A 26728-nucleotide genomic window follows, 5' to 3' on the forward strand; every position below is an offset into this window, starting at 1 on the left:
GGATGTAAGTGGGTGAGCCTGGGTCTGCACACACACACAGCTCTGGGGAGTGTGACATTACGAGTGTGCATGAGCACGAGAGTGGATGTAAGTGTCTGAGCCTGGGTCTGCACACACACGCAGCTCTGGGGAGTGTGACATTACGAGTGTGTGAGCATGAGAGTGGATGGAAGTGTGTGAGCCTGGGTCTGCACACACGTGCACCTCTGGGGAGTGTGACATTACGAGTGTGTGAGCATGAGAGTGGATGGAAGTGTGTGAGCCTGGGTCTGCACACACGTGCACCTCTGGGGAGTGTGACATTACGAGTGTGTGAGCATGAGAGTGGATGGAAGTGTGTGAGCCTGGGTCTGCACACACGTGCACCTCTGGGGAGTGTGACATTACGAGTGTGTGAGCATGAGAGTGGATGGAAGTGTGTGAGCCTGGGTCTGCACACACACACAGCTCTGGGGAGTGTGACTTAGTGCACTCTGTGGACAGCGGCCCTGCGTCCCCACCCCGGCATGCCATCCTCTCTAATGCGCTGCTTCAGCTTCAGGCCCAGGTGGAGAGAACCTCCCCTCCCACCGTGCTGCAGACAGCCGTGCCTTAAGTCTTCAGCCCCCTCCTGTAGACGGGAGTAAGACCGACCTCGCAGGGCTGCTGGGAGGGGCACGAGAAATTATGGACCTAAGGCAATTACTACTGCCACCACACTGTGTGCACGTACACACGGGGACGCTCGTACACACGGGAACGCTTGCTCCCCTCCCTCCCCTCCCTCCCCTTCTGTTGAAATTGCCAACCCCCCTCTTGCCCTTGGCCCGTGGCTTCCAGGTGAGCCCGATCGCCCACACCGAGGCTCTTGCGGCTCATCAGCAGGCTGCACAGGGTGTTGCCACAGGCCCGCTCCATGCACGTCCCTCTCTTGCACTAATGGCCGTCCACTGCTCTCTCCCGGTCCCACTGATTTATTCTGCCCCTTTGGTGGGCGCGTCTTGTCGAAGCCACAACCTCCTCTTGGCTTTCTTCCGTTTACTGCTCTGAGAATGGCTGTCTAGAGGGCTGTTGACGTCTGCTTGTGTTGCAGCCGTTGCTGGGATCACTTCGGCCGTTTACGGCGTGGCCCGGAGCGTCTCAGCGGCTGCCCTGCTCCACGCTTTCTGCTTCAGCGCCGTGAAGGTAGGAGCGCGCCGTGGGCCCACTGCTGCCGCGTGTCCATCACGTCAACCTACTGAGATTTTCTTACGAAAGCAGTTTTTCTCGAGTTGCAAAATAAACGGATCTGAGCAGACTGGGGAGAGACAGGGCCTGGGGGGGAGGCCTCAGTGGTGTTAGAAGCCAGGGACCTGGCGTGCGAGGTGTGCTGGGTGTGTGCGAGTAGTGTTCATCAGCACGTCCACACCATGGCACCAGCCAGCACACACCCCTGCTCCATGTCTGGCAGATTTTCTTGGACATTTACCCTTCACTCCGTCACAGGAGCCCCAGCACTCAGGAAAGTGCTCTGGGTGATGACTTTTTGAGTCCTTGTTCTTCCAAGAGTGTCTTTCTACTGCCTATGGTAAATGGCTGCCTATAAAAGTTGAGGATAGCAATCTTCCCCTTGCGGGAAACTTAAAATATGTATCTGTTATGTTCCAGTTCTTGTTTGCTTATTTATTATGTATTCATTCATTTTTGAAAGTTGAGTTTAAAATTCAACTTTAAAAAATCTAATTTAGCAAAATTTGAAAAACACGTACAGTCATGGGAATAACCCCCAAATCAAGTTACGTTGCATTTCTACCCACTTGAAAAATGTCCTCCAGCCATCTGTAGTCAGTCTCCATCCATCCCCAACCTCTGCCACCGCTGACCTGGTTTCCTTCCTTCCTCTTTTGGAATGAAGCCTGTTGAGGCACACTGTGTGTGTGTAGTAAGAGTGTAAGTGTGCTGCGAAAGGTGTTCTGACAAGTGTATCTGACCCAGGCACCAGCACACAGTGAAACGGAAGCATTTGACTTTCTTCCAACTTCACTGCTATCCCCTCTACACATATTTATCTTGAGTAAATACCTGAAAGTGAGATTGCTAGACCAAATGGCCAGGTGGTGGCGTAGTGGTTAAGACCTGCACTCCCACGTGACTGACTGCAGTTCAAGTCCTGGACCTAGTGGCTTGCTTTCTTACTTTCTCTCTCCCTTTCTCTCTCTCGCTCTGGTGAGCACACATGTCCTATAGCAAAATTAAAAATCATAATAATAACGAATAAAATTTTTGAAAATGAAGCTGCCAAACTGTTGTCTAAAATGTACCATGTTTATGCCCTGACACTGTCCATAATCTTTGCGATTCCTAAGAGTTTCAAATTTCGGGCAATGCTTAGCATCGTCAGTTTTAAAATAGCCATTCTAGTATGCACTACTACCTCATTGTGGGATTTTGTTTTGTTTTGTTTTGTTTCATTTATGAGAGGTTTTTGCTATAGGGTACATGTACTTGCCAGAGAGACAAGAGAGAGACAGAGAGACGGAAAGTGAGAAGTCCCATACACCCATCCCTTCTCCATTCTCCTCTCAGGATTCTGGGCACATATGCACATACACCCAGCTTGAGTTTGAAGCCTCTGGGTACAGGACTCAAATTGCGGTGGACTACATGGGAGTCCAGGGGCGTAACCGTTATGCCTCTGCTGGTCCCGGTTTTCGTTTGCATTTCTCTAATAACGTTTAGTGTTGAGCATCTGCTCATATGCTTACTTGACATTTCTGTGTCTTCACTGGTGAAAATCTGCTCAGATATTTTGCCAATATAAAAATTGTGTTGTATGCCTTCTCATTTTGAAACATAAGGGTTCTTTACATATTCTAGATACAAATCTTTTATTAGATATATATTATACGTATTTCATTCTTTTAGGCTGTGGCTTGTCTTTTTATGTCATTACAATTTTAAAAAAACACAAGTTTTTAATTATAATGATGCCTAATTTAGGCACTATTTATTTTATGGTTTGTATTTTTTATGTCCTATCGATAAAACATGTATCTAGCCCAGGGCCACAGATAATTTTTTCCGAGGCGTTTATAGTTGCAGCAGTTGCAACTATCGTTTCAGGTCTAAAACTGGGAACTGCAGGTTAAGCTGCAGTTTGGATCTCTGATCTATTTTGAATTGATTTGTTTGACAGGAGGTGAAAGTTGAGAACTACCAGCACCTTTTTGCAAAACTGATCTTTCTTCCTTGATCTACCTGTGTCCAAAGTCGATTGTCCAGAAGTCCAGATACGCGTGGGCCTGTCTTGGAACCACCTGCGTGTCCCACGATTCCACACGCCTGTCTTTGTGCCACCAACACATTGTTTCGATTGCTTTTGTTAATCATAAGCCTTTAAATGAGATCCTGTATCTTCCAACTTTATTCATTTCTTAAAACTGCTTTAGCTCTGCAGGTAACATTTGTTTTAATATAAATTCAGCATGTGTTTGCCAGTTCTTCTTGATCTTGCAGAAATTGGGATTATATGGAATTTACAGATAAATTTTTGATCCACAAATCTGGCATGTTGTTCCCTTTCTTTGTGTCTTAGTCTTAGGAAAATGTCTTTGACCACCAAGTTTTATGTTAACTGTGAGGTTTTTCTAAATGCCTTTTATTGGAGTAATTTTCCTTAAATTCCTAGTTTGCTGAGGTTGTTTTGTTTTTTTTTTTTTTTAATTGTCAATGCTGTTAAATTTTTGCCAAATGTGTTTTCTGTATCTATTGAGAAGATAGTCTATGGGTAGAAGAATTATATGAGTTGAATATTGAATGTTGAACCAACAGTGCCTTTGAAGAGCAAGGCCCACTTGGTCATGATACATAAACTATGTCATCTATTGCTCAATTTTGTCTACCAATATTTTGTTGAGAAGTTTTATGTCTGTGACTATGAAGTTTCTACTTCTCTAGTTTTTTTCCTTTCCTAGTAATGGTTTGGAGTCAGAGTCATGGCCTCATAATATGAATTGGCAAGTGTTTTATTTTTCTCTTATATCCTGAAAGAGTTTGTTTGAATTGGTATTATATCAGAAATTTTTGGTACAATTAATAAATGAAACTGTCGGAGCTTGGCGTTTTCTCCGTGAGGAGGTTTTTAACTGAGTTTAATCATCATAGAGCTCAGGTTATCTGTAGGGTCATCAGGAGTCTCGACACATTTTTGCATTAAAAACATAGAAAAGTACTTTCCTGACAACCTCGTTTTTTAAATTAAAATAGTTGTGTTCTTTAAAGAATTTGTCTACTTTATCTATTTTTCAAATGTATTGGCATAAACTGAGTAATATTCTTTATTATACTCCCATGTTTATGACTTCGTTGTGAGGTGAGCTCTTTCATATCTAATACCTGTGCTTTTCACATCTTCTCCTCTGACTAGACACTTACTAGTTCTATTGAATGTCTTACATAGTCATATTTGGCTTTATTGCTTTTTTCATTTTTGTTAATTTCTACTTTTATCTTCCTCTTTTTATCTGCATGCTTACCTTCAATATATTTTCTCTTTTTATGCCCTGGGTTCTTAAGATAAAGCATACATTCTTTTATAGTCTTGTCTATCAATTATTTTGAAAAGATATTCAAAAAGAAGGATAAACTATGTTTCTTTTACCTTAATTTTTTTAACCTTTTTTTTTTTTTTGGGGAGGTTTTTGCTGTAAGGCACGGTGTTCCCCCGGAAGAAAAAGAGAGACAAGAGAAAAAGCGAGACATCATCTCCCCAGGGGGGATGGCTACGCCGCAATCCCTTCTCCTCCATTTTCCTCTCGGGATCTTGGGCATGCATGTACATGCGCCTGGCATGAGTTTAAGCCACCAGTCAGGGACTTGAACCGCTAATTTTAAAAGTTTCTACCAACGTACATTTTTTGTGTACATCCATGTTCCCATTTGGTATATTTCTTCTATCTGAATAACTTCCTTGTAATGTCTTGAGCAGACCTACTCATTGTGAAGTCTGTAGCTCTTGTTGCAAACAGTCTTCACTAATAGTTTTTTTTCCTTTTTGTTTTTGTGACTTGTGTAGTTTCTGACCAAAATCTGCTGTTATTCCAATATTTCTTTCTCCATAATAACGCTTCTTTTCTGTTTGAGAGTCCTTTTGGTCGGTGTCCTTAGGCAGTTTGACTGTGGTGTGTGATGCGACTCCTTGGTGTTTCTTTGACCTGAGGTCTCTCTGAGCTGCTCTGATGTCCCTGTCCCTTCCTGTTGCTGCTATTTCGGAACCCTTGGCCATTGACACTCCACATTTCTCCTTCCCTCTCCCATTCTCCTTGTCCCTCGGACCTCCAACTATCATCTACTGAGTGAGTTAATACTGTCCCACCCCTTCGTGTGCTCTCCTTCCCCCTTGTCTTCTCTTCGTGTTTTAGTTTGAGTATTACTGATCTACGTGAAGCTCACCAGTTCTCTTCTCTGCCGAGACTACTTTACTGAGACGTTTGAGAAGTTTGCCAAAGGAGTTTCTTACCTTTCGTGTCACATGCGTGCGTGCACCTAGGGTTTTCATCTGACTCCTGCTATAGTGTTCATTTCTCTTTTCAAATTATCCAGCTGCAGATGCAGAGTGACCATCTTTTTCACTAAATCCTTCAACGTATTTGCTACAATTATTCTTTTTCTTTCCTTAGGTTTTGACCATAGGGTTTGTGTGCTTGCCAGAGAGAGACAGAGAGAGGCGAGTGAGAAATTACCCCCAGGGCGATGGCCATGATGCAATCCCTCCTCCTCTTGGGGTTTTGGGCATGCACGCACAGGCACACGGCATAGTTGTCAAGCTGCCAGATGGGGGCTGGAGGCTGGGTCAGTCATGGGGATTACATTGTCTTCACTGCCTTACCACCTGCCGGCCCCTTAGTCACAGTTATTCTTAAATTGAGATTTGTAAATAAATTATCTGGGTTGTTCCCATTATCAGGGTGTGAACACTACTCTTGTGGATTTCCCCATCTGAATTGGAGGTACCACTTGTCAGTGTGTAGTTCTGAGGAGGAAAAGAATGAGACCACCTTGAGTTTTTCTCCGGATTCTCATAGAATTCTTTCTTATGTGAAGTTCCAGAAGGAATACTGTGACCGGGCCTGCCTTTCTTTCCTTAAGTTTCTTGAAATACTTTATGTATTTTCACTTTTTATATTGAAGACTCTTTACAAACAGGAGAAGGTTCCCCTTGTTGATTTCTGATTAATCCTATTGTTGACTCAATTTACATGATCCGTCTTAAATATTTTACAGATTCTAATTTTCATTTGTTTTTCATGTCTCTCATTTATTATTATTATTGTTGTTGTTGTTTTGGTTTTCCTCTCTTTACATTTGTTCTCTATGTTCTGGGATAGTTCTCAGACTAGGTTCCCCACTTCAGTAATAACAAGAAAACCTCAATTTTTTGAGAAGTTGTTATGTACTAGGAACTATGCTAATTATTATGTATATGATGTGTACTTATGTGTTTTTTTTTACCATATATATATATAAATATCGGGAACAGCTGTTGGTGTAATGGCTATGTCGCTAGACTCCCATGTAGTTGACCGCGATTTTGTCGCTGGACTCCCATGTAGTTGACCGCGATTTGAATCCCGGACCCACTGGCTTAAACTCACACTGGGCGCATGTGCATGTGTGCTCAAGATTCCAAGAGGATAATAGAGGAGAAGGGATTGTGGTGTGGCCATCCCTCCAGGGGTTGATTTCTCGCTTTCTGTCTGTCTCTCTCTGTCTTTCTGGCAAGTACATACGCCCTATAGCAAAAAACCTCCCCAAAATAAATAAATTAATTAATTAATTAAAAAGTATATAAATATCATGCGTGTGTGTGATAATATGATAACACTGTGGTAAGAACACCTAACATGAGACTTTATTGCTATCTGTAGGTTTGATACTGCATGGTGGGTTTCCAGAACTTCTTTATCTTGTATGAGTCATTTCATGTATTTCTTTAGAGAGGTTTTTGCTTGCCAGAAAAAGACAGGGAGAGACAGAGAGACAGAAAGTGAGAAATCACCCCCCAGGGGGATGGCCCCGCCATAATCCCTTCTCCTCCATTCTCCTCTCGGGATCTTGGGTATGCACACACATGTGCCCAGAGTGAGTTTAAACCACTGGGTCCGGAACTTGAACCATGGTTGACTACATGGGAGTCCAGCAACATAGCCATTACGCCAACTGCTGGTCCCCCATTTTATGTGTTTTGTGTAACTTACTCTACACAGCATAATGAAGACAAATACTAGTGTGGTCCTAATTTTATAGCTGTAAGTGTTTGTTTTTTTACATGTTCAGTGTGTGGTTCACTACTAAACTGCAGCTCTAAGTCTCGTGTTTATATTATCCACCCTTTAAAATTGCTTGTTCAGCTTTAAAGTGTTAATGTACTTTTAAATCTTGTTGAGACTTTAATTCTGACATTTTCTAAACTTGTTTTTGGATTTAAATGTGTTGCAGAAAGCATCTTTAGGAGGTCCCTTTAGAGAAATACCTCATTTTAAGGGTGTTGGTTTGTCAGGTATTGTCTCATCTTCCTAGGAAGTATGTCTTTGACAACCTAGGGTTGTCTCCGCTAAGTTCCCAGACTTGTTTTACGCTTGGCCTATAGAGTGGTTAGCGCTATTTTAGAGCTCAGGTTTGCAATTAGGCCATGTGACGACACGGAGGTGAGAGTCTCTCTGGAAACCCCAGTGGGGCTGGCCTTCCCGTCCCCTCTGGGGACAGCCTGCTCACTGAGCAGTGCCTCCTGGCCACCGGACTCCCGGCTCCACTGCACCTCACCACCCTTGTCCTGACCCACCTCGTGTATTCTGTCACTTTGCTTGTGCTGACATTGGGCTTGGTGTCCCCTGTCTGGAAGTAAATAGGAATTGTGCTAGCTTTTGTCAGAAATGGTCAGGTCCCCAGACCACATCTTCTCGGAGGTCCTTCAGGTCTAAACACAGGAACAGAGGAAAACAGCAAACAGAACAGTTCCTGTAGCAGACTGTCGCTTAGAGGCGATGCTCCCTGGGAAACTCGGAAACATGTTCATGCTGAGCTGGTCCTGCTGCCACAAAGTGGTGCCCAACAAGGGGCTGAGATCCAGTTTTGCGCTACCTGGGGTTGCCCGATGGAGGTCTCTGATTGTCCATGGCCTGCTATACACCTCTGACTGACCTGACTGTCCTGTGTCCTGAGAGAACATCGACAGTGCCTCTACTGTTTGACGGGGTCAGGACCGGCCCTGTGTCCCGTTTCCCAGGTGCCCTAGCGGCCTCCATCTATGTCTGTTTTGGATCTACATTCACTGGCAAAATGCCTCTCTCTCCGGCAGTTAGTACGTATTCCGGGGACCTGCGTGGGTGCAGGCGTCGGGCCTTTTGGTTCTCTGGTCGCATCCCCTTGATTGTTTAGGGTCTGGACAGTCACGGCCATGTGTCCTGGCCTGTCACAACTGAAACAATTTCTCTTTGATTTCTGTTGCATAACTTCCTTTAACGCAGCTGCTAAAGCCATACCCAGGATTCGTGGTTCCCCAATGCCCTGACACAGCCTAATGAAATCATAAAAGTCACATGCGTTTATCAAATTGTCCCCCCAAAAAAGATCAGAAAAATTATATGGTGCCAGTCACTTTCACATCTTCAGACAGTTTACATCCCGAAACAACTGGCTCTACATTCCGATTTCTCCTCCCTCATTCTCTTTGCATTTCACTTCCTTCTTCCCCATTCCTTCTGCATCCCATTTTCCCCTTCCCCCATTTTTTGCCCATTATAAAAATAAACCTGAGACTGGTTCTAATCACAACGTCTCCATCAGAGCAGCTGTGCCCACCCGACCCTCGCTTTTCTATGCCTGTGTGTCTCTGTGTGTTATTACGTCGATTTCTCACCCACAGCCTTCCCCGCTCGGAGAAACGTGTTCATGCCGTACTGCTTTTGTATGTAGATGGGCTTCAATAGCCCTGCTAGAGTAGCTTACGGAAGCGCGTTTCTGCACGTGTCTATAGGCCACATGTTTTAATCACATGTTTCCAGATTGGCTGCTCTCCACAGGGTTTCATCTAGGAAAGGCAGATTATGCTTTAGCCCCTGGGATTCTTTCCAGAAAAAAAAAGAAACCTAACTCGTGAGACCTCTTCGGTATGTTTCCGAGGACGTCATCTGCTCTGGAAACCCAGTTACTCACGCGGCAAATTCTGAGCACGCCTAACTGCCAGCTCGGATATTACCCCATGCTCCTGCACTGCTGCATGGCTTTTGCTTGAACAATTCTTACAGGGTTTTGGAAACTATTGGCAAATCTAGTGTTTAAAAGGCAGATGTTTTGGGTTCTTACCGAGTCAAGCCAGACACTGCCCCTCCCTCACCTCCTGGGCCTGGCTCGTCTTCATATCAGTGCAGCACATTGACCATGGCCATTGGCCACGGCACTTCCGCTGGCCGGAGTCCCCAGCAGCCCAGCCAGTCTTACCCAGCAGCCAGATCCCAGGCCAGGAGCTAGACTCTCTTTTCCATCCTGGTTTGAGACTTGAGCTCATTTCTGCTTTTGTTCTTGACAGCCTGCTATGGGTGTAAGAAACTGCTGGGTCAGAGTAATAGACTGCGCTTTGAGAGCCCACTGCCACCTCTGCCGGGAATGAACACTGGCAGGGCCCTGGGGTTCGTTCTGGTTTAGAGGTGGGGACAGGCTTTGGCCAGGTGGAGCAGGGCCACTTGGAGAAGGTTCATTCTGTTCCAGGGAGGCACCAACTCCCTTGCTCAGAGCAGAGCAAGGTCCCTCGCAGAAAAAAGCACCCTCTGTCGTCCTAGACTCTTAAGGCTGTGGCTATATTCTGAAGCACCTTTTGGTGCCAATGCTTTTCTCCCGTCTCATCTGAAAGTCTGAGTTTCCTAAGGGCCTCAGGTCGACCCCACTTGAAGACACAGTACCTGTTAGATGCTGTGAATGGAATGAATGCGCTCAGCCACAGCAAGGGCATTCTTAGGAGGGAGGAAAGCTCGCCTGTCTTCAGCCCACTCCGGCAGGCCCAGAGCTGTGGCTCTGTCTGGTCTAATGACGCTTTTGCTCCCGCCCTTGCTGCTTGCTCCTCGCATTTGCTGGCGCTGATTTGTCATTTCATCTCTGTGACACCATGATGGATCCAGGGGCCCTTGGGACAGTTTCAGAACGGCAGCCAGCTAGCCAGAGAGAGGTCGCTCTGCATAGGTCGTGGGGTGCTTTGTTTCCCTGATTCTGAACTGTGAGTTAGTTTTGCCCTCTGGAATATTAATTAGGAAAAGAAAATGTGATTCCTCTTTTAATTTCATATTCTTTTTAACTTAGCCAAGATGGTAGCAGGTAATACATAAACAGACTCCCTCATCTTCTTAAATATTTGGCAGTGATGTGCAAGAACAGCCAGAGGATTCGCTCTCTGGGGAAATGGCTCAGTGGTTAATTAGCGGGGCTTTTTGTATGTCGCATAAACCACAATTCCTGTTTCATTACCCCTTACAAAGAGATTCTGTTTTATTGACGGCCGGGGGCCCCAGAGGTCGGAGCACACTGTTGTAATTTGGTGTTTCGCAAGCATCGTTAACAGCTGCCTGGGGGAGTTTCCGTCTCTTCTATCATAGCCTGAAACAATGGCATTTTCCCTGCATCCGGACTTATCTGAGAGTAGATAGAAAATCCACTTCTTGGTCTAGAATTTCTTTTAGTGCTGGAGTAGACCCTGGGTATCTTCTCATCTGATCTCTTCACTTGATTATGTGAGTTGAGGAGCAGGCGGCCAGGTCCTGAGCACACTGACTGCAGGGCTGGAAGCTGTGTGATGGCCCAGGGTTAGCCCCAGGGTTAGCCCCTGCTGGCCTGAAAACGCACAGGGAGCATGTCCCTGCCTGAGGTCCTGAGATCCTGAGGGCTAGAGGGCCAGGGAAGGGACGTGGTGGCCTGACAAGACCCTCTCTGTCTCAAGCATGCACATGCTCTATCGTGAATAAATTAGATTTAAAAACCCAGATACTTTAAAAGAGAAAATGAGGAAGTAAGTTTAGAAAAAGATGAGGAAATTGACTTGAAATCACACATGCCGGCTCTCAGACCTCTGTCCAGTCGCCTGTCCTCTGCGCCGTCCTCCCGACTGTGTCTGGCGGGTAGCGAGGCCTGTGCAGACTGGGCAGCATGCAGGGGTGAAGGGAGCTGTAGCTCTCCGGTACTTTAGTTTATGAAGTTCCCAAGTGTTTTCTCGTTCGCCCTTTCTCATGTCCCGTGTGGTAGAGGAGGGTGCTGTTAGCATGTCCGTGCCGTAATGAGGGACCTGAAGCACAGGGGCGAACACAGCCCACCTGGGCAACGGCTGACAGGGATCCCCGGTCCCAGTGTGGACCCCTGCCTCCCGTGGCAGCCGTGAGCAGGACTGACACTGACACGATCACGCACACCCAGGGCGAGGCTCGGGCTCTCGTGGCGTTCGGTGGTTACAGAGATGATGCACGCCGTGCTGGCTGTGTTGACGTAGAGTGGAGGATACAACCTGTTAGCTCAGTCTTACTTACACTTGGCTTCGGGTCCTACATTATGGCTACAATCGTGCCGCCTCTGGCCACAAGGGAGTGGGAACTGCAAGGTGCTTACCTGTCTGAGCAGCTGGGGAGGAAGCGAGAGAGCAGCCAGCATGTCCCATCATGGCCGCCTTCCGGAAAGTGATTGTGGGTCTTCAGGTCCACTTAATGCTGGGCTGTCCTGGTCCTCAGGCTTAGGTGGGAGACTTTGGCAGTTACCTACTTATGGGGGGAAAAAAAACAGAACAGAGCAGTGATAGCTCAGAAGCTGCTCAGAACGGGCCGCGGCTGAGTGGAGTGAGCCGTGGACTCGGGCCTTAGCAGAGCAGAGCACGCGGCCAGACCTGGATGGAGCGAGGCCGGATGCGGAGACACGGGGAAGGGCCCCTCGGCCTGCAGAGGGCACTGTGGTGAGCCTGGTGGAGATGGGGTGCAGCGCCTTGCCCCGCGACAACAGCAGGGGGTGATACTTCTTCCAGAATCTTGTGGGCAGTATTGCCCTGTTGGCTTTCATCCTCTTGCTTTTTCTCTAAGTAATCAGCCTTCGTGAAAATGTGGATGGCTCGCCATACCAACAATGCCCGACAGCCGCCACCCTCCTGGTCCAGTGAGCCGCCTCACCTCGCAGGTGTTCTGAGAACAGATGTGGCCGTCTGCATCGGCAGCACCCGGGCACCTGCGTCCCTGTCGCTGTTGGTGCACATGCGCGGTTGGTTGTTCCTGGTCGACGTGAGCCCCCAAGGTCGCGGAGGGCAGTTTATGGGCGCCCCGTCTAATATCCAAGTCTCAGTTCCGTGTGCCCCATGAAAGGTGTGCTGCAAACTCGGCCTCATAACTGCAGGTCACTTAGAAGAAGGCAATGGGAAGGAAGACAAGTGTCAGTGTTTTCCAAAAAGTACACGTGTGTGTGCATGTGCGTGTGTACGCGCACGCGTCTCTGTATCTACGCAGACACAGGTAGGCTGGGATCCCTGGGGCCTGTCATTCCAGTTAACGATTGCATTTTTCTCCAGAACCTACCCCTAAATGTGACATGTTGTCTCGAGTCATAAACCAATGGTGTTTTTCACAAAATGAAAAATAGCATGAATAAGAAGAATCTGCTTGTAGCATGGGGCCGGCAGCTGGCATGGTGGTTAAAGGTGCTGGACTCCCACGTGGCCAACTGTGGTTCAAGTCCCCAACCTAGTGGCTTACTTTCTCACTTTCCCTCTCTCTGTCTCTCTCTAATCAAACTGGAAAATAATAATAATAGTAATAATAATAAATAAGTAAAACCATTCTTTTAAAAAGAATAATCTGCTCTTAGCAGTGAACCCTGACTTGTCTTGTGCGTTAGCACCAGCGTCTGTGTGATAGCTGGACATGCACGGATGGCTGGTTGGGAATTCGACTTGGGGCTAGGTTTTGGGGAACCCCCCCGGGCGTTCACGGTCTGTAGGGAACATCAGTGAGAGCTGTGGAGCAAGAGAGCTGTCTGTGATCGGGCACGGAGTTGGGGGCAGCAAGTCTGTGGCCTGCTCACACTTGCTGGCCACATGACAACCCAGGGCCCACGTGTGAAGTAGCGTCAGAGCACGGTCCAGGACCAGGCAACAACTCTGTTCTACTGCCTTTCTGGAACTTCATGGGCAGAGTGCTTTTACTTCGAGGTGCGATTCACGTCAAAAGTAGACCTAGACGCAGGACTCGTGTCAGAGCAAAGTGATAGGAGCTGGTTCTTACTTTAGGAGGAATTAAGACCCAGATCTTATAAAGCCCTCTAAGAAAGAAAGATCCACTTCTTCTTTAAAAAGAGAGTTTAAACCTGCCATGAAAAGTACAGCCACATGTGATTTGGGGTGTTCCCTTAATTACCAAACCCGCTGGTCTGTTCTGTAAATCCCATCGTGAGAGAGGTCCACAGTGTCTGAGAGAACAGGTGCTCTCGTGAACCTCTTTGGAGTGAGCCTTTACGTGCAGCTGCTGCCCTCTGTATTCTCATCCAAATAACCCCACAGGTCCGTGAGCTCTACCACGACTCTCAGGACCATTAGGTGGTTCCATCTCTACCTCATAAAGACATTTCAAAACCTGTGGGAGTTTGCAAAGCCAGCACTCACCCATCCCTACCATTCCCAATTTAGGGGCCCCAGAGACACGTCTCAGAGCAGTTAGAGGTGTTAATTTTAAAGCAAACTGCCACGTGTGTGCGTCATTATCCATGGACGGTAGAATGTTCAAAATCCGATCTTCCAAAATGTTTACGTATATATATATAGGGATGTCCGTGTGTGAGCGTAGATATATATATACATATACACACACATATATACACATACACATACATGCACACACATACACACAAACATACACATACACACATACATACACACATGCCTATACACACATACATGCATATATACATACATATACATATAAATACATGCACACACATACACATCCACATACACATACATATACACATATATGTGCACACACATGTGCACACACCTATATCATACATATACACACATACATATATGCATACACATTTACGTGCACACACATGTGCACACACCTATATACACACACATATACACATACACATACATATACACATACATACATATACATATATACATGCATGTATCCCAATTCAATTCAGGGCTGATCTGTGCCTGTACCTGTGGCAGACGTGAGTGCACATCTGTAAACGCGGCGAGGACTGCCAGTAGTGCTCCCTTCCTCGCTGCTCCTCTGGAAACGCAGCTCTCGGAGCCGAGCGGACCCTCAGGGGCCACGCACCCTGCACTTGCTTCCGTCCCCACTTCCTCTTCAGGTTGCTCGATCTCTTCTTCCTCGGGTGTCAGAATTTCCTTCTTGGTCTCTAAGCAAAATTTAAAATAAGGGACAGGTGACAATGCAGTGGAGATACATGGTCCATGTGGGAAGGTCCTGCTCGCGTCCTCCCTGAGTGTGCCTGGCTGGGACCAGGGTGGCTCATGGCATGAATGCCTGTTGCCCTGTCTCCTCCCTCTGGCTCTCTTGTAGAAGAGATTGGCGAGCTTAAAATTAAAAGTAACCCCAAATGCAGCTTTTTTCTGACCGCATCTAACTTGACAAGCTCAACTCCTTCGAGGTAGTGACTCCTTTGCTCCTGGGCTGTAAAGCCCCGTGTTCCCCTCAGTCCCAGGGCCGTCCTTTCCAGGTTGTCCCCGCGTGGCACGCACCTGCCTGAGGAGCCTGAGGGGCGGTTAGGGCCAAGCAGCCGGGGTGGTCAGGGTCCCCAGGAGAGCAAGGCACAGAGTCGGGCGGAGTGGTTCTCTGTGGTTCCCTCCCCGCCAACGTCGGTCTCTGCGATGGTTCTGAGCAGTTCCTTCCTAGACCCGATGCGTCTCGGCTGCATGTGGGGGTATCTGCGTGGACTGTGGAGGCAGGTCAAGCTCCTGTGTCGTGGGAACGGCAGAAAGACCTCGCGAGCTTCCCTTCCTTCCTCCTCCTTCATGCAGGCTCACATCGTAATTCCCTGCCAGTAGAGACCTGCCCTGTTTAGAAGGAAGCTGGCCAAAGGACACGCTGGTGTCTCCCAGCCCGCAGCGCAGTGGTTAACCCCAGCGTCAGGAGCGTCTTCCGCTGCGCTCACGACCTGCTGCTGTCGACGCTGGTCCCTCTGTTTGCTCCTCAGAGTTGGTGGCGACAGCGGCCTCTCTCACAGCGTAGAAACTTACGGGACGACAAAGATACAGTGAATGCCTTAGCTGTGTTTTCTCCAAGCTGAACTCTGCCTCCCTCTTCCGTCTATTCCTGGAGCGTGTTTTCTGGCCCTGCCATCCAGATGCCACCCGGTCATGTCCGTCCTGTAGCCGCACCAGGCTTGAGCTCGAGCGAGTCTATGTGGCCGGTGACCTCAGGGCCTTTCAGCACTTGGAATGTGCTCTTCCGGGCTCACTCCTGTCCCCATCTATACCCCCGCCAGCGCTTGGCCCTCTGTGAAGCCGCCCTGCGCCCTTCCCTTCGAACTCTGGGCCACTGGTCCCTCATGTGTTCCTGTGAGCCCCGACATGGCAGGCCCTGGACACATGTCCGGACACCACCGAGTTTGTGGACAACTGGTGACCACGGCCTGTGAAGCCGGAGCATCTAAGTTCCAGAAATGGCTCAGAGCATGCCGTACTCGGCCTGGAAGGTCGCGTGGGGTCCACACACGTCACTCAGGCAGCCGCCTTCACACTTAAGGTGGCGGGCACACAGACCCCTGCCCCGTCTTGCCGCCTCCGGCACTCTTCCATCTCGCTTGGGCAGTCTTTGGAGACTAGCTCGGCCCCAAGCTCTCTCCCAACTCGGCATCATCTTTCTTGAATGTGGCCTGGTTTCTGAAGCCCAACACGAGGAGTGACTAGTGTCTGCATGCGGTGGCCTCTCCTGGCCTGTGTCCGTGAGAACCCAGCCTCCCACTGTGCTTTTGCGTGTCTGTGTCTGTTGAAGACACCAAGTTACAGACGAAGCTGGAGGGCGTGTGTAGAGGAGCACCTCAGAGCACCCGTCCAAGTGTGGGGAGCCAGGTTCCTCCTGGAAGTGTGGGCGACCTGCGGCCAGGCTGGGACACGTGCCGGCCCCCGCCCACCGTACTCTCGGAAACATAGTGCAGTTTTGGCATCAGCCGCCTGCCTGTTGTGGAAGGGAGCCTCGGCTGCCACCCCACCCCGTGGCCACACTGACGCTCACTCCTGTGCCAGTTGCCCCAGCGCTGGGGGTCGTGCCGGTACAAGAGCACACGTGGGTAAGAGATCCCGTCCTGCCGTGGTCGGGGCGGATCAGCACAGATTTCTGACCTGCGCGGAGAGGACAGACCAGCGGGATTGTCATTAAACGGTCAGCGAGGGCCCCGATGGGCAGGTCGGCGGCGATGACCACAGTACTGTCAGGAATGTGACTCTGCTGGTCTGCACCCCTGCCCGAGCTTAGTAAAGCACGCGGGGCCAGCTGGTGTTCACTGAGCACTTAACCCGCTGCTGCTCTGCATGACACTCCGTCCTCAGACCCCATCTGCAGCGTTCTACGAGTGAGCGCTATTAGATTTCTCCCGCTGAGGGGACCGAGGCCTGAGAGTTTGTCCAGTGTCCCAGTGCAAGCCCTCGAGGGGCTGGGCGTGAAGTGGTGGCCTGGGCCAGGGCCTGGGCGTCTCTGTGTTGTGCTATACCACGCAAGGCCCGGCTCCTCTGTGCTTGTTGGTGTGGAGGCCCTAGTGTCCTAGGTTTGGGGGAGAGTGGAGGGGCCTAAGTATGGCGACGCCGATGGTGGAGAGCGCTGAGCCGGGTGCCGGCATGTGGCAGAGGAAGCCGGTTCCAGACTGCTCGTCCTCCGCGGGCTCCGTCCATCACCGCGCCCGTCCTCTCCTGATGATGAAAGTGACCTGGACGTGCTGCTGTGTGGGTGCAGGTGGCTGGAACTCTCAGAGGGGTCCCGGCACTTTTCCACCGTGGCGGAAGGAGTCTCTGAGAAGTGCCACTGTCCCCAGGACGATCATTGCCATAGACAGTGAACCGACTTCCAGAATCGGCTTCTGCCCACGGCCACGCCACGGCCACGCCCCGCTCTGTGGGACGAGAACTGTGGTCGTGGTCCTATACCGAGTCTCCGGCTTGTCTCCTGGCCTTTGTGGTTCCCTGGACCGTGTGCGAGAAAAGCCTGTGCCCCCGGAACCCTGACTGAACACCCAGCACGGGTGGGCGCGGAGTCAGAGCCGGCAGAGAAGTTACCAGGTTTCTCTTCTGGAAAAGTCGCTGGGTTTACTGTCCTAACTGCCCAGTGCGAAGAGAGAGAACAGAAGCCCTGGAGGGCAGCGGGCAGAGCAGGAGTGGGGGCTGATGGTGACGGAAGGCTTCCCTCCCAGAAGGCCCTGCGTGTGGGCCCCACATGCCAGCCTCTGCCCTGCTCTGTGACCGCCTGGCAGTCCGAGCCTTAGGACAGAGGCCCCGGGAGCTCCCTGCTCCCGTGAGGACACAAGAAGGCACCGTGGATGGAGCAGGAGGGGCCTCCCCAGGCTCGGACTCCGCCTGCCCGTCCTCTGGGACGGCTCCAGAGCTGTGTGTGACACACCCGTGCTGTCCCCGGCCGTCGGGCCTGGATCTGCTGTCGCTGGCAGAGGCTGCTGCGTGCAGGGCGTGGGGAGCCCCGCCAGCCTGGTTTCCGGGCTGTCCCTTCCCAGCCGCGTTCTGGGTCCGGGCCGCAGGGCAGAGGGGGCTGCTCTCAGGCCTCCACGTGCAGGGGGTGGGGGTGCAGAGGAGAGAGGTCCATGCTCATTTCTAGGACAGCGGAGCGTGCAAAGGTAGTCACGCGCTCTACGGAGGGTCAGCATGGCCGGTCAGGGACGGGGATCCTGTCAGCACATGTGACGCAGTGCACACGTGACGCAGTGCACACATGACTCAGTCGTCTGCGCGTTGGACCTCCGGCACAAGTAACAACTCAGCCTCTCGGATAAACAGCTTGGAAGAGCGACGTTTTAAAGTTGAGCGTTCGAGGGCAGCAGGGAGCCTGCAGGTGGCACTAACCTGAAGTAACAGAGCAGGTCTCCAGAGATGGCGGGTTACCCAGGAGTGAGCGGATCCCAGGCGTGCTCCCAGTGGGGGTGCCCCGCTCCTGCTTCTGGAAAGGGGATCTTGGCTGCAGGGGATGCCGACAGGGCGGGCAGCTGTCCTCACAGAGGTGGCTCTGGGCTGGGTGAGGTCTCTGCGCTCTGGGGTCGTTCTCATCACAGGCGCCCGCCAGGCCGCCTGCATCTCCGGGAGCAGCTGGCGGTGGGACTGCAGGCGCCATGCCCGCACGGCTTCCCGGCGCTGCCCTGCTGGCTTCCGGCACCCGCGTCTCTTGCACGTTTTCTGTCCAATTCAGCCTGAAGTGGCCTGTTCTTCTCCTGCCGAACTTTTCTTCTTTCCTCAGGGGCCGCCTTTAGTCTTGCCCACGTGTCATGTCATTTGCTCTCCCACCCTTGTCACACCCCTGTACCCCCTGAACCACGGACACATGCACACTCAGAGACACGGCTCTTAGGACAGGAACGTGCTGTTACATCCTGAAGAGGTGACTCGTGCTTAATGTTACATTTTACTGAAACTTGATTTCAGACAAGGTTCCGTCAAATACAGCTTCATAACACGCAGTGAGTGCGAACCCCCTCCCCTTCACGCGCGGACGGGGGGTTTCCGTGTGCCCAGCGCATGGCCACAGGCAGGAGTGGTGACAGGAGCAGCGCCTCCATGCAGCCGGGCCTCAGGCGTCCCCAGCATTTGGTAGGCGGAGTCCCTGCTGTTCTCCGGCCATCGTGGTGACCGGCTGTGGCGTCTCTCCTCAGGAACCCTGGAGCACGCAGCACATCCCGGCGCTCTTCTCCGCCTTCTGCGGCCTCCTGGTGGCGCTGTCCTACCACCTGAGCCGGCAGAGCAGCGACCCCTCGGTGCTCCTGTGAGTAGCTGCACCTGCCTTCACAGCAGGCCGGGCGTCCGCAGCCGGGCTCATCCCTGCAGTCTGTGTCCCTGTGTGTAGCTAGCCGGTCACTGGTCACTCCTTTCGGGGGACAGGAACGGGGGACAGGGATGGTGTCAGGTCGGGGGGAGGTGCAGGACCAGGCAGAAATGGATGGAAACCAGGGCGCACTCCCGGCATGCACTTCACCTCCGCCCTTGTGCTTTCAGAGTGAAGTGCACGTGGTGCTGGTGGATGGCAGGCTGCTCCCGGCTGCTCCCGGCTGCTCGCACCGGCCAGCACTGGGACCGGCCGGGGGTACGTGGCTGAGAAGCTGCAGCCCCAGCGTGTGCCCTCCCCACCCGCCAGCAGCTTTGCTCCTTTACTCGGGGCAGACGCCCTGCGGGGACCGGCCAGGCCTCTGAGAGCCAAGGCATTTGTCTTTGTTGCTTTCCCTTCCTGCATGACCAGTGCCTACCAGGTGTAAAGTGAAATTTGTGCTTAAGTTCTAAAATGTATTTAATATTATCCTTAGTCACTTGAGAGCATGCATTCCAATCTTCCCTTTAATCTGTCGTTACATCTTTGGTAACTATGGCTGTGAGGACTGAAACCCTTCATGTGACAGCGAAGTGAGTTTCGGGTACCAGTGTCTCGTGTCCTCCATCCAGACGTACAGAAGGTTTCTGTGTAAGAGAACGTCACTGCTTGGAGGCCAGAGACACCCAGGCCAGGCTGTTCGGTGCGGTGCAGTAGGCAGGGGAAAAGATGAGGAAGAGCACAGTTAAACCTGCACAATTATTGTGTCGAAAGTATGCTTGGCATGACGCGGGCTTCTGCTCTGTGGTTGGTGAGGGTGCAGCCTTGGTGGGCTGGCAGGACAAGAGGGTCCCCTGCTGCTGACAGTCAGGGTGCCGACACACTCAAGGGCTCAGCCACTTTCATTAGGATGGAATTTGAAAACCAAGACCATTCCCGTCATGATCACGGGAGCACACACCTCTTCTTATTGTGAACTTGTTCATGGAGAGAGCGTACATCCTCGCTGGGTGGCAGGCCTCCGTCGCTTACCTCGAGCACTGGCCTGGGCACATATTTTTAAAAGTAACCCCATTGTTTTCCACTTTCAGGTCCTTTGTTCAATGCAGATTCGTTCCTAAATTCTTACATCAAAACCTGGAAGAGTCAGCTACTGACCCCCTGCCCAAGAAGATGAAAGACTCGGTGGTGAGATATTTGCGTCGCGTAACACAGCAGGGGTGGGACTGCCTGTCCGCAGCACTGGCTCCCAGTGGGGCTCCAGCTAGACGGCGTCTTGGCCCGCACCTGGTGCTCTGGCTGCCGAGGGCTGTTGGCACACTGGCCGGCGTGTCCCATTGTCCTCGTTTGCACAGACACTTCCATCAGTGCCCATTGCTGGCACAGACAGAGGCAAACCTGCACTCAGCGGACCCGTGTCCTGATGCGCCTGCAGATGCCTGTGCTACCCCTTCCCGCCTCGGCTCACGCCGGCTCAGAGCCCCTCTCCAGACCTTCGCATTCTCCGCACCCTTGCCAGGGGCCCTCGTGTTCTAGACTTATGGCTGGGGCGGCAGAGAAGGGAGTCACACTCCTGCTGGAGACGGGCAGAAGGAAGAGAGCCTGAGGTGTGACGTAGCAACCCTCCCTGCTCCCGGACAGGGCCCGGGCAGCTGCACACATCCTGACAGACGTGACCTCCCTGTGTCCTCGGAGGGCAGAGCTCGCTGCTGCACTGGGGCACTGAGGCAGAGCCCCCGACACCTCAGACGCACACTTGTCCTGTTCTCAGGGGTGATAAGTGAGAGGACAAGCACTCCGAGCTGTGGGCTGCCCGTGTTCCAACCGGAACAGGGCCTCATCCTCTTGGCATCTGAGTATCTAGGGGTGCTCGGCACATTCTGTCCAGATGAGGGAAAGTGTCCTCTAGGGCAGGGCACAGGGCTCGTGGCCAGCCTGATACTTTAAGAAACACACCCAGCTGTGTGTCTCCAAGTGCGCTTGTAGTTTAAGCTACAACCTTGGGACTCTTTGTCACCACAAGAGAATTGAAGGACAAATCACTTGATATAAGTAAGGCTGTGGCTCATAATCTTAAAGGGGGTGACACATTTAAAAGTGGGGCATTGGGTGAAGCTGCTGGGGCCAACGAGATGCCAACTAAGAACGCAAGTACAATGCGACATTCCACCACAGCTTCCACAACCTGCCTCTCGCATCTGCACCAGGAGACGCCAGGGAGACAGACAGTCCAGATGGGTTTCTGCAAACCCACAGGGTGGACCGAAGTCTACCCAAAGCCCACCAGTGAAGATCTTAGAAACATTTGCCTCCCAAAGAGCCCCTGATTTCATGAGTGAAGATGTTCTTCCACATTCTTAATTACTGCAGCGAAATAACACATGAATTATGAACAGTCACAGCAGGACACCGGCCAGTGGCTGCCCCGTGTCACAGCCATCACGAGGTGGGCGGGTCAGGTGTGCCTGACTCGGCTGAGCCTCTGCAGTGCCCGTGTCATGTGGAGCACGCAGGACGTCAGAGCTCACGCGCCGTCTGCCGTTTCTCCGGCAGGCCTCTGCTCCAGCCCCAGCACTTGAGTGGGAGAATGGGTCCAGCTTGTCCCTGCCCCAGGTCCGCGTCTGCCCCTCGTCGCCTCTAACCTTGTTTCTCCCCATCTCTCTCTGCCCTCTCACTTCCTTCACTCTCTCTCTTCAACGGTAGGTCATATGTGAAGCCCCCGGAGAGCCTCATAGCCTGCCACATCCTAGCCCCTGCCCGCTCTGTCTCCCTGCCCAGGGTATCTACACTTTGACGATGTCCCCCAGGTGATTCTGTGCCGGGGACCACAGACTGTGCCCCAGGACCCATTGTTCTATCTCCACCTGAGCGAGAGCAGTATGCAGCCCCAGTAGTCAGCAAGTCACGGCCTCCCTCCAGTGGTCGGCCTGCTTCGCCTCGCCAGCCAGCCTTCTGCTGTTTGGCCTCGCTTATCTGAATAATTTTGACACTCTTAATCGTGTTTCCATCGGGCCGGCATGGCCTGGCAGTTTAGACAGCTGGATCACACATCCTGACCGTGCGGAGCAAGTCCTGGACCCGGCGGCTTGAGAAGCACACCAGTATGTGTGTGAGCTGGGTCATGTTGTCACCTTGTTTCCTGAAGTTATCCCGACAGGAGAAAGAAATGGCGGGGAAGGGATTGTGGTGTGACCATGCCCCATGGGGGAGCCTTCTCCTTCTCCCACCCCACCCTGCCTTTCTGTTTCTCTCTGGTAAACAGATGGGCTCTCTGGTAAAATTAAAAGAAAATCAAGTTTACATTTGTAACTTCCATTGTATCCATTTTCCTCAGTTCCTAGAGACAAAAAAAAAAAAAATTTCAAATAAGAATCCCCTCATTTTTGTGTGTAAATTTCAAGCAGCTTCTTCTAAACCGTGGGCTGCAGCATCAGGTGTCTGCGGCCTTCTACACCGTGGTCCGCCGGGTGTGGGTGCAGGACCGGGGTTTTCTGTGTCGCCCTCTGAGGCCTGGAGCGTAGATGCCACATGAAATGTGAAGGCGAAGTTGTGTGCACTTGTATTCTTTGGTTGATCATGGCTAGACGTGCCGTTAACATGGGGACATTCATATTATTAATATTGTTTTAGATGTGCCAGCTAGTGAGAGAGAAATGTCAGTTACATTACTATATAGCAGAGAATGGTCAGAAAGTTTAGTAGTCAATTAGAAGAGAATCCATAAATCCCACCAGAGAAAATTTAGACAAGCTAGAGCATTCCAATGCATTCGAAATAATCTTAGAAAATAGGATGAAAACATGATCTAACTCACAACAGCGATAAACTATATAAATTGGTAATTTGTGACATGAGAAGTGTCAAAATACAGAAAGCGACAGCAGTCTATTAAAATGTAAATGAAGATCTGAGTAAGTGGTGATAAACAGACCTAACCTGATTTGCCTTAGGAAGGCTGAGATTTATAAAATGCCCCTTTTTTCCTACTAAATTTACAGATTTAATATAGTTCACAACAGTTCCAAATGAATTATATTCAAAACCTTGGGAAATGATGCTAAGATTCATTTATAAGAACAGCAGTTAATAGTAATTTTTAAAAACCTGAAAAGGAAGAATAAGGAAAAAGAGCTTATCACTTTTGAGATTAAAGAGAATCAGGAATTCAAAGTCTAGTGTCGATGTGATGGTTTAGAAGTGGGAGGGGAAATAGATCAGATGTGCTAATCCCTCATCAGACACCAATGTAAATTAGGGAGAGATTTGGTTATTTTCGAAATGGGGAGAGTAGGCAGAGAGAAAGGAGGGAAGGGGAGGGGAGGAGAGGAGAAGAATGGAGAGAGGAGGAGGAGAGGGGAGGAGAGAGGAGGGGAGAGGAAGAAGGGGGAGGAGGCGAAGGGAGGGGAGGAGGGGAGAGGAATGGAGAGGGGAGGGGAGAGGAGGAGGGGAAGGCAGGTGAGGGAGAAACACCCAATAGGACTTTTCTATTTCTGGTCTTACAGCAGGCTAGATTATTATAACAAAACTCTGCTGATTAAAAATTAAAAATGTATGGGCTAGCAAGAGGTGTGAGGTTAAGATCCCACATGGTCAACTTCAAGGTTTGAGTCTTGGACCCTGTGGCTTAAAAATCACACCGGGAGCATGTATGTGTGTTTGTGTCCGAAACCTCTAGAGGAGAATGGAGGAGAAGGGATTGCCACATGGCCATCTCCCTAGGGGGTGATTCCTCTCTTCCCTTTTCTTTCTCTCTGCTTTTCTCCAGAGAGCACATGTGCCCCACAGCAAAACTAAACTAAACTAAACCAAACTAAAACTTAAAAAATATTCTAAACAAATTCTTAAAATTATTATTTTATTTTTTTAAAGGTTTTCACTATAGGGCACGTGTGCTCGCCAGACAGACAGAGAGAGACAGAAAGCGAGAAATCACCCCCACAGAGGGGATGGTCACGCCGCAATCCCTTCTCCTCCATTCTCCTCTTGGGATCTTGGGCATGCACGCACACGCACCCGGCGTGAGTTTTAAGCCACCAGGTCCAGGACGCGAACCGCCGTCGACTATGTGGGAGTCCAGCAACAGCCATTACGCTAACTGCTAGTTCCCAAAATTATTTTTTAAAGACATAATTAGTGAAGGAATAGAACAGAGCTTATGCTTCTAGCACCGTACAGGAGAAAGCATGCAATGTTAAAAGCAAGTTATTAATACGTAACAAAGTAAAATTCAACTCCTATGTTGTGATATACTGAACTTAAAAGTCAATCCCAGGTGAATTACAAAACTAAATAAATAAAAAACTTGGAAATCTAAACTAGAGAAAATATTTTCATGATATTAGAGTAGGAAGGCTTTTCGGGGGGTGGGTGGGGGTTTTCCATAGGGCACATGGAAGAGACATGGAAGAGAGAGATAGTGAGAGACAGTGAGAGACTGGAGAAGGAAAGTGGAAATCACCCCAGGGGGTGGGGGGTGACCATGCTGCGGTCCCTTCTCCATTCTCCTCCTGAGATTTTGGGCATGCACTCATGTGCCTGGCATGATTTTCAAGCCAGGGATATGAGTGCATGTCTGGGACTTGAACCCTAGTCAGTCATGTGGAAATCCAGCACTTTAATCACCACACACCCTGCTGGCCCCAGCAATTTCTGGATGAGCCGTGGTGGCACACTCAAGCCCTGGCTGGCCAGAAGACCAGGGTGGGACCGTGGCATGGAGAGATCCTGTCAAGGGTACCCCCCTCTCTCTCCGTTCTCTGTATTCTTCCTCATGACAGAAGTAAATAAAGTTTAAAAAAAATTAAATTAAAAAAACTCTAATTCATTATAATTATGACCTTTGATTTATTATTTTAAATTATACGTAAAAGAGACTTCAAACACCAAGTCACAGATGGGAAACAATTTTAAAAATAAGTGTAGCTGATAAAGTTCTAGTGTCTAGATGAGAAAACCAGATCTCTCCACTGAAGATGAGTTTGCATCATGAAGTAAGGGGCTCAGTCATTACCATCTGTGTCTTCTTCAGAGAAGCGTCTGTCCAGAATTTCTGCCCATGTGTGGCTGGGGAGGGGCTGACATTTTAGTGTGGAGTTGTAGAATTCGTTATAGATTATGTGTAGAATTCCCACGTTAGCTACGTGTTTAGTAAATATTTGTCCCAGTCTTTGGTTTGTCTTTTCACTTTTGTTTATGCCTTGTGGGGGGCAAACGGCACCGTTCAGGTGCAGATGTGCAGTCTGCCCGGTTTCCCGGCGTGGCGGCGGGAAACCGCGTGACCGTGGGGAGCACACTTCACCCTGGCTCGCTCTTTCCAGAAGGACGGCTTGAAGTCGGACCTCACCGCCTGCTCGGTGGCTGCAGTCCTCTCCTTCGCTGTCAGTGCCAGCACCGTGTCCCTGGCCTTACGCGTACGTGTCCCTTCCCCTTCGCCCTGGTCCTGCCTCCTCACTGTCCGTGGTGACACAGCTGCTGGGCATCCAGTGCACTGACAAGCCAGTTGAGCCCAAGTAAGGAAACAAAGGGGCAGCAGAGAGGCCAGAGGGACACATCCCTGTGCTGGGAAGAGGGTGTCCAAGGTGTGGTTTTGTCCACACCGCAGATCTGGCTCGATTGTCTTACCTTCCACTCTCCCGTCTGGGGAGAGACTGTCTGCAGAAGCAGTAGCACGTCTTGTGGAGTCAGGGACAGGCAGAGGTGCTGAGAGGCTGAGGGCAACTGCCACGAGCAGAGGGGGAGCAGCTGCTGTGTCGGGGCAGGCTGGGTCACAGCCAGGACCATTGGGGCAGTGGCAGCCAGAAGGGGAGGGCTCCAGATGAGGGTTCTGGCCACGACCTGACAGACAGTGGCGGCCTTTGTATGAGAAAACCGTAGGTGGTGGACTCTCCGTGACTGGGAAGAGACCACTAGCTATTGGTCACTCCGCCCCTTTCGTCGTGAGACAGTTCGGGACTGTCCCGATGGGCAGAGTGCTCTCGGTGTCTGTCCCTCCTCTGGCCGCTTCGCCCTCCCAGCCCCGTGGGTCTCAGGGCAGACTCAGTGTCCTGGTAGGGGAAGGAATATCCAAGGGCCTAGAACCAGCCCGGGGCCGCTGCCTGTCCCTTGAGTGAAGGAGGCCGGGTGAGTGGCACCTCCTGCTGTGGGCGGGCGGCCGTGCCCCACCCTGGCCGGGTAACAAGCTCTTGCCCTTTGTCATCACAGCCATTCCTCAGTGTCGTGCTGTTCGCCCTGGCAGGCCTTGTGGGCTTCGTCACGCACCACTTGCTCCCTCAGCTCCGCAAACATCACCCCTGGATGTGGATCTCACACCCCATCCTCAAAAACAGGGAGTACCAGCAACGGGAAGTGCGAGGTGAGTGACGTACCCGCCCTGAGACACGGGCGAGGGTGGCAGCCTGCTTCCCACCTGCAGTGAGCACGCTGTGTGAGGGCAGGACTGTGCCCCAGAGTGCCAGGGGCACGTTACGTGTGTGACCCCACGGTAAACAAAAGGGCTGTCCCTGCAGCCTGGCAGGCCCTGGTCACAGTTCTGACTGACTGCTCCCGATTCCGTAGGGCACTGCTGAGCCCACAGGGCCTTCCCGGCTCTCGGAAGTTACAGCTGTGCAGGCGCAGGCACTGCGGTCTGTGAGGGTGGGAGGCTGACTCAGCGGAGAGTACTGGATCTGCCAGGTGTCATCGGCAAGTTTGGTAAACGGGTGACAAAGGGGAAGCGG

At 50.8% G+C, this 26728-nt stretch overlaps 1 protein-coding gene across 1 annotated transcript in view; it reads left to right on the top strand.

Annotated features, from left to right (window-relative positions):
• PCNX2 (pecanex 2) overlaps positions 1 to 26728 on the top strand; it is a 215259-nt gene that overhangs the window by 60336 nt on the left and 128195 nt on the right. The window contains exons 17-21 of the mRNA XM_006146000.3: positions 1073 to 1164; positions 18865 to 18974; positions 20105 to 20201; positions 25331 to 25423; positions 26214 to 26364. Of these exons, the coding sequence (XP_006146062.1) occupies positions 1073 to 1164; positions 18865 to 18974; positions 20105 to 20201; positions 25331 to 25423; positions 26214 to 26364 (543 nt within the window). The remainder of the gene's footprint in view (positions 1 to 1072; positions 1165 to 18864; positions 18975 to 20104; positions 20202 to 25330; positions 25424 to 26213; positions 26365 to 26728) is intronic.

The sequence above is a fragment of the Tupaia chinensis genome, unplaced genomic scaffold, assembly GCF_000334495.1.
Source record: "Tupaia chinensis unplaced genomic scaffold, TupChi_1.0 Scaffold000161_1, whole genome shotgun sequence".
Classification (NCBI taxonomy): domain Eukaryota; kingdom Metazoa; phylum Chordata; class Mammalia; order Scandentia; family Tupaiidae; genus Tupaia; species Tupaia belangeri.